Genomic DNA, 8,288 nt, shown 5'->3' on the forward strand with positions numbered 1-8,288 from the left:
CATCGTTACTATGTGTAAAATGAAGGGATCATTTTTGTACACGATTCGATATTACTGAGTAAGATGTTTCTCATGTACACACTGTTCACACAGAGGTTCTTGTTAACATAATTACTCAGTGCAAAATTAATTTGAGATACATCAATGTGATCCCTTTTAGACAGCAGTGGGTCATACATTATTCGCAAATAATGCGGATGAAAATGAGATCCGACTGAGTTAAGTCTTACGCCGCTTTTAGCAATATTCCAGCAATATCACGGCGGGGGACACATGAAATGGGCTTCACACATTGTGCCCATGTGGGAAATCGAACCCGGGCCTTCGGCGTGATGAACGAACGCTTTAACCACTAGGCTACCCCGCCGCCCCAGTAAGATATAAGAACTGTGATAACATAATGTTCAGTGATGGCCTGATGTTCCCTCTCTACTTAATAGATGTCTGAAGTCGTATTGATTGTTGTTTAACGCCGCTCCCAACAAATAACCAGCTTTCTGATTGATCCCCACAATAGACAAAAGGTCACACACAGAACATTTCCAAAACAAGTAAGAAGATAGATACCACTCACTCTGTAGCTATGCCGAGCCACGAGGGATGTGAGTGTTCATTCACTAACTCAGCATGTGGGAATTGAACCGGAAACTTTCACATGGCCAAACATGGCAAAAAGTAAGATATAAGTCATTCATGACGTGATTTCGTGACGCTTTTGTCCCTCACAAAATATTTGGAAACGTCAACTGACGTGTTGTTGGAATCAAGTGCATGCAGATATGCTATGTTCATGACATATCATGGCATAAGCTTTGGTAACATGGACATACAGTCCAAGCAGTATCGCCGGATCCAGCCTAAACAACCTGTCTACGTGGCCAGTGGTTCAGTTGTTCATTCGTATTATTTGAACCGCGTGTGTTTGTATCGGAGTACGGACGGAACGAGTACATTCACTCGCATATCCTCTGTAACTTGAACCGGAAACTTTCACATGGCCAAACATACAGTCCCTGCAGTATCGCCGGATCCAACCAAGAAGCCTGTCTACGAATCAGACGTGGCCATGTCCTTTCATTATAACACAACGTATACTTTTACCACTGGAATTCAAAACGTCTAATAAGAAGCATTTGATACAGTTGATGAGTAATCTTCAAGTGTACTAAAAGTACCTGTTAAACCTAAAGAGTGAGTGAGTGAGTATGATTTGTCGCTGCAATATCCCTGTAATAGCACGATGGAAAATCAAGAAAAAGGGCTTTGCAAATAATAACCACGTTGGGAATAGAACCCGGGTATCTGTGTGACGAGCCAATGCTTTAACTACTAGGTAAACCAACGCCCCTTCAATAATAAGACAATGACACACACTTATTATAGACTGACAATACATTTGTAGTTCGGTTGTATTTGGAACACACTAACACACATTTTCCGACAATTAAAGCCACCTGCCATAACTACGGTGGCAAATCGAGTGCCACTTTTCTGGATGGTCATTGTGTAGGTTTTAAATGTTCTTGATGATGAACAAAACACAAATATAATGTATATATCACTAAAAGAAGTTTTATTCAAGTATTGCACTTGTTTCATTGGAAACAGAAAGTAAACAGAATGTTAGTATGTTGTAACTTGATGAAGATTACTTTCGTTTATATTATTGACATTACCACCACCATTATATCTCATGGTGCCATCGTAATTGTTCCGACTAATATTTTGTACCGCCACTGTTTTGCTTACTGCTAATGTAAACTTTACATTCATTTTGCAACCTACATGATTTTAGAATATATTGATTGTTATGTGTTGGTTTCTCACTGAATTCATTCAGGTATATACTTCTGGGTGAACAGATTGTTTCATCTTTACAATACCCTATGCATCAAAACGTGAACGTAAAATATGGGTTGACATGAATTTCTGTCTGAATATAGGTTGACATGAATTTCTGTCTAAATATGGGTTGACAGGAACTTCAGTCTATGGGAGCAGGAACTTTCCTTCCGGTAGTGGGTACAGTCCTTCCTTGGTAGAATGTGTATTATTGGAAGCTGACTATAACATATTAACTATTGAGGAGAAACAGATTTGTGTACACCATTAGAATCAGTGCATGCTGGCTAATATACCTAAAGGGTGACCCTCATGGTTATCACTATTTTCATCATTTTTACAGCTGAAAATCCCAATCATTCTATCAAAGAATTACAGTCCATATATACAAGACCGCCTCCGTGGTGTAGTGGTGAGAGCGTCCGCCCGGAGTGCGGAAGTTCGCGGTTCGATCCCCGGCTGCGTCATACCAAAAGACGTTAAAATGTGGTACTTGTTGGTCCCTGCCTGGTGCTCGGCATTTATGGGTACAACAAGGACTAGTCGGCTCGGAGTCAGTATAATGTGTCCGAGTGGGGTATTCATGCTTCACTGCGGCATGGTATCTCAGTGGGCTAGCACTATAAAACCAGCTTAAGTCTGGGCTAGTACAGGTAGACGCACATCCACATACACAAGCATGCACGTCGTCATATGAGCGAAATATTCTAAAGCACAACGCTAAACCCAATTTCACCTCACCTCATATATACGGGTCATGAATTGTGACCCTCTTCAGACATGGGGTGTGATCAATAACAAGGAAGCCTTTCTAGCTCTAACGAAATGTAGTTTAAGCCTAAATACAGCATGTTTCTTCTGGAAATCTTTGAAACATCTTTAACTGCCATTGAACAAATTCATCAACATATCCTTTGTACAGCCCGAATCGAAAAGGCGGGAGGGCAATAGGTAAGACCCAATTTTCCTTTCAAGGGAGTCAACGGTCCCTTGTCTGGGAGGAACTGGAACCTCTGTATCATAGCAACCAAGAACAGGAACAATTCCATCCGGGCCAAAGATTCTCCGAGACACAATCTGCGACCTAAAACAGATATATATATATATATATATATATATATATATATATATATATATATATATATATATATATATATATAGAGAGAGTGAGAGAGAGAGAGAGAGAGAGGAGGGAGGGAGGGTATATTTTCTTATATTCCATTAAAACGTTTGGTGACCAGGGCCTCAATTTTAGCGCTAAGATGGTCGTAAGTGCCATACATTAACATTAACTTACGACTATCTTAGCGCTAAGAGAGCTTCGAAAATCTAGGCCCAGGACAATTGATGCATTGACACTTTAAGTAACATTCAGAGACAAAACAAACTGCCTCCCAAAATGTCCCAAGAGTTCCCAAAGTATTCCAGATTTTAGAGACTACCAACAAGTACCTTTACCTTTATGAACTACAATGTCATCAAGGTTGTGCAATTGCAGGAACGTGTTTTAGAACGTAAATTTTGCAGCTCATGATGTGAATTGCGCTACTTAGTGGTTGCAAGGAGTCATACAACAACGAACAACCAGTACCTCAGGTCGTCACAGGTGACATGTCTATCATTCATTGACAATAACAATCTTCGTCAGTTATTGGCCCCAAATACCGTGACCAGAATCCTAGTACCAATAACCACTATCACTGGTATCATCACTATCTGGTACAACATGTACCCATGATATAGTCAGAAATGTATAGTAGACCTACTTTTAGCAGGAAATAAAGAAATAAAACAACTGCAATATTTACCCATAGAGAAGGGGATAAATTCCTCTTTCTTCAGATATTTCCCTTCATCATCTAGGAATCGTTCAGGTCTGAAGTTTTGGGGATCACCCCACACGGCTGGATCTTGTAGAACCGAGTCCAAATTTGGCAGGACAGTCACGCCCTTGGGAAACGTGTAGCCCTGAAACTGGATGTCGTGGGGTACAGTGTGGGGAGCTGCAAGTGGAACTATGTCTGTGCATCTCATTATCTCACTGATGGTGGCTTCGACGTAGGGAAGACTAATCTTGTCCTTCATGGTGGGAAGTCTGCTTTGCCCGATGTTGTCCTGTATCTCCCTGAAACACTTGTCCTGAACATCGGGGTTGTGGAGGAAGTAAAGGAGAGTCCAGCGGATGGTGGTGGCAGTGGTATCGGTTCCGCCTATGAATAAATCTCTGATAGTTTTCTGCAGGTGAAGTCCTGAAAGAACAATGAAACATAATAAGGGACGAGCAATACAAGCATACAGCAGGTACCCAGTTGATAGTGTTTGAACAGGCATAACATTGAGTCATCATTGGTCTACTGCGGGGTTATATAATTGGTTGCTGTGTAAAATGTGCGGTCGGGCTAGACACCTGTTTGCCCCACTCATTGATAATGCAGTTCTATAACAAATGTGTTGCTGGGTTTTTTTACCACGCCTGAAACGACACGTTTTCAGACCATATAACTGGTGTGTCATTATGGGTGGTAGCTCCGAATGCAAAACATTAACCTGTGTGGAAGAAGAAGCCAAACAATATATTTGCCAATTTTACTTTAAGCTCAACCTGCTATCAAACCTGTTGTTGCTTCCACGAAGTCGCATTTCTTTGATGACTTGATTCTGCTTTGAGATCCCTTTTGATTTCCATGAGTGACACATAAATCTCATCTCTAAGAAATTTATATTCAACCCTAATTGTTAATGTACTGTCATAAAATCATGGATTATTCTGTTATAGAAATGGTAACTTGTCAACTTACTATCAAATGTGTCGTCGCTTCCACGAAGTTTCATTTCCTTGATGTAAGCTGTGATGAAATCGTCCACATTGTCTTCATCGTAACTCTTCAAGTGTTCCTCAATATCCTTTTCAATTTCACCTTTCTCAGTTGTTTCCATACTCTGCATCATTTTTTTAAAATTGAAAAAATCCCCTGGGATAAACCTTACAATTGGATATAAATTCAGTGTATTTGCTCCCCCGAGTAGGTCCAAAATATTCTCTGTAGCTTTTAAGAATTTGACAAACCGTGGATCATCATACTCAAACTGCTTCCCCAACAAAACAGCACAAATGATGTTAGACACGGCGTTGTGCACGAGTCGTTTGCAGTCGAAAACATGTCCACCCTTTTCCTCGAGTGCTTTAAGGAAGACCGACAACTCATTGTGTATTTTGGTCTCCAGAAGGGACTTCCCCATCCCAAAATCTCTTAGTGTTGTTAATGCAAATTTTCTTTGTACTTTCCAGTGGGCGCCTGAGGTCCCTGCTATACCTGAAATGGTGAAAGGCGGAGAGAATAGTTTCCTTTAAAAAATCATAAAACTTCTTGAATCACGAGTGCAGTTTTGGTGTGTGTAATCTCTCTCTTTTGTTAAGGTGAATAAATTGCCGTGACAAAAGGTTTAAGAGTCCCCTTTGAACCAGCAGAATATAACACAGACAAGTCTAAAATATTCAATAATATATTGAGCAAACAATGAGCAAGCTACAATGAATCACAATACAGATTTCTAGTACAATGCAATTGAGTCACAAATTTAAAGTATTGGGTCACAAATATAAGATATCAACTCACCACGAGCCTTGACATTTACAGTGAGAGCAGATATTCTAATTTAAGGTTGTTTACAATGAGAGTTGAATAAGGCAGGCAGTGTCTGTCTGGAACGTAGCACAGACCATGTTGACGAACGCAGGCAACGACGGTAGGCAGATGACAGCAGACAGATGTACACAACTTCAGTGATATGATAAGTCTATGTGTAAGTCCGTGTGTCATTCCGTCGCACAACACAGCAACCAGCCTTTATATAGCTCTTACACAGTTTTCGAGCATTCTAGTAAAGATAGGCTGCATCTTTAACCACTCAGAATGTTATCGAAATTCGTCGAACAAACGACCGGGAGTCAAAACAAATAGTTATACAAAAGATTGCCCAAAGGGAGGCAACTCTGAAGCGCTATCAAAAAGGCGTACCACTAAGAATACTATTGCCATTGAACATACATGACGCAAGGTGCGAGCCGCAACCCACACTCAAAACTTTAAACATGGTGACCCAAAAATAACTATCACTTGAGCAATAATTTTACAAATTACAAAAAAACACACTCTCGTATGTAGTACAAACCCACTGTGTTACCATGATACAGTCCTTGTCTTATCCCCTCGCAAGGGCAAGAAGATCCCCATTTAAAACGATCAGGAATGTTAACATATCACATGTTGAACGTAAAATAGAAGTGTTTCCGTGGTATATGATTTGGAGTAAGGGCAATAGTTCTGTGTTTATGTTTTCTTAGAGGCGATGTGCACGCTTTCTTGATTCTGCATTGCAAAATCCCATGTGAACACTTTAACAGAGGGTGTAGAGTGTTTATTACGGTATGCCTTACAATTCCAACATATTGCCCTACTGATCCAATCTTAAATATTTCAGGTCGCGATTACGTCGAGGGTAAAAACATCCTCATGCTGAAATGTCGTACTAGGGGTTGTAGCCTTTAGTGCAAAAACATACTGCCTATAGTTTCAGCCCTATATCACGAGGACGTTAGATGCCCTGAAGGATATGGTTCAGTTTAATACTTATTAACTGACAATGATTTCACTCCAACCTTCCTTATGTCTTACAATTGGTCTTCACCATTCAGTGCTTGTCTTACGAAGACACCAATGGTCAAGCTCCATGACATGGTTGATACATGTAATTGTATCCAAATTCCAAATCGATGCCCACGTTGGCAGGCACGTGGTTAATGGGTTCATACTCGATTATTTAAAATAAATACTGCTGAGAGCAGCGCTACACAACAAACGAACGAAGAAACAAAATACCTCGGGAGACACATAAACTGTAGCATAAATATACCCTAATTTATCATACCTTTGCCTTGAGCAAAATAATCAGTTCACTATTCAATAGTGTTGAGAGTGGCAACACAACAAAGAAACAGAAGGGCTCGGCAGACAAATAAACAGTAGCATAAATGAAAAAACATAACGCAATTATGGCAATTTCACATACCTTTGCCTTGAGCGAAAAAATCTGTTAGAAACGATTTTGGTCTTCCAGAGAAAACGTCACCATTCTTGACGAGGGCCTCCTTAATTGCACTGTATCCACTGAGGACAATGACTGGCTGATTGAAGATGTACACGCTGAAGATGTTTCCATACTGACGCCGCAGTTTGCTGAATGTTACCCTGATGTCGGTATCAATGGACAAGGCGTTGCCCACGAACGGAAGAAGAGGGGGACCAGGGGGAAGACCAGGAGGACGCCGCGTTGACAGCCATAGAATAAGTGCTACATTGATGAACACCAGTATCAGAGATGTATTAAACATCAACAGTCCCGTCAGTGATGCTATGGCAGCAAATATTGCAGCAGAGCTGGAGCTAACCATACTGGCTGTCGTTTGTGATCTCCACCCACTGAAAACTGACTTCTCTTGTCGCTCACGCAACCTTATAGAAAACGCTCATGTGACGTCAGTAGAATGGAAACGGAGAGGTGACATTTTTGCGTTGTTGCATTGTCGCATTGTCGCCCTTGTGTAGAATTAAAAAAGTTATTCAGGGGGGACAATATGGCCAAAGTATCACAGTGTCACATTTTCGTGCTTTGGGTAATTTGAGACGTTTTACTTGTTTTTGTAAGAGCAACAATGCATCAACGGACAATGTCCCTTCTTGGATTCCATACACATGCTACTCGTGACGCAACAATACCACAAAGGGCGACAGTTGTTTGAGTGCAGTTTAAGTGGAGCGACGATAAGAAAACGTATTTTGACCTTGAGACATGTTGCTTCGTCACCGTTTGTTAGTATTCAGTGTTGCCCTGAGCAAGCCTAAGCCCATCGATGTATAGTAAATATATCAGTTAAAGGCACAACGTCACACCACATCTCCATAAAAATACATAATGCGTTTCTCTCAATAATACTATCAGCTTCCAGGGAAGCTACTACATAATATAACACACACACACACACACACACACACACACACACACACACACACACACACACACACACACACACACACACACACACACACACACACACACACACACACACACACACACACACACACGAAATACGAATTAAGATTACAATTTAAATTATAAAGTTCGAATAATTGCAACATTGCTTACAATCGACTCTTGCGCTCTCTACCGACCGAACATTATTTCAAGCGAACCCCATAGAGTTATATCCCTTTGAATGCTCTTTACTGGCTAGCGAACAGTTATCGCCGCGTGACAGTTATCGCCAGCATATCAGTATCACACGTGCGCAGTTCCTGTCAATTACAATCCCGGGGTTTTTTCCCCATGGTATATGACAACAATAAAGAACAGCAAAAGAACATTCTTCGCGGTGAGTAACATAAGAG

The 8,288-nt window shown here is 40.8% G+C and overlaps 1 protein-coding gene across 1 annotated transcript; it reads right to left on the reverse strand.

Moving 5' to 3' along the window:
• Nucleotides 1-2,703: 2,703 nt before the first annotated feature.
• LOC124291033 (cytochrome P450 2U1-like) lies at nt 2,704-7,373 on the reverse strand. Its single transcript, XM_046727933.1, has 4 exons — nt 6,913-7,373; nt 4,641-5,156; nt 3,651-4,091; nt 2,704-2,926 (listed from the first exon to the last, which is right to left on the reverse strand). The coding sequence occupies exons 1-4, from the start codon at nt 7,292-7,294 to the stop codon at nt 2,745-2,747; spliced, it is 1,521 nt and encodes a 506-aa protein (XP_046583889.1). The 5' UTR covers nt 7,295-7,373; the 3' UTR covers nt 2,704-2,744.
• Nucleotides 7,374-8,288: the final 915 nt, after the last annotated feature.

This window comes from Haliotis rubra, unplaced genomic scaffold (assembly GCF_003918875.1).
Source record: "Haliotis rubra isolate DU_JTF1 unplaced genomic scaffold, ASM391887v1 Scf48, whole genome shotgun sequence".
NCBI lineage: Eukaryota > Metazoa > Mollusca > Gastropoda > Lepetellida > Haliotidae > Haliotis > Haliotis rubra.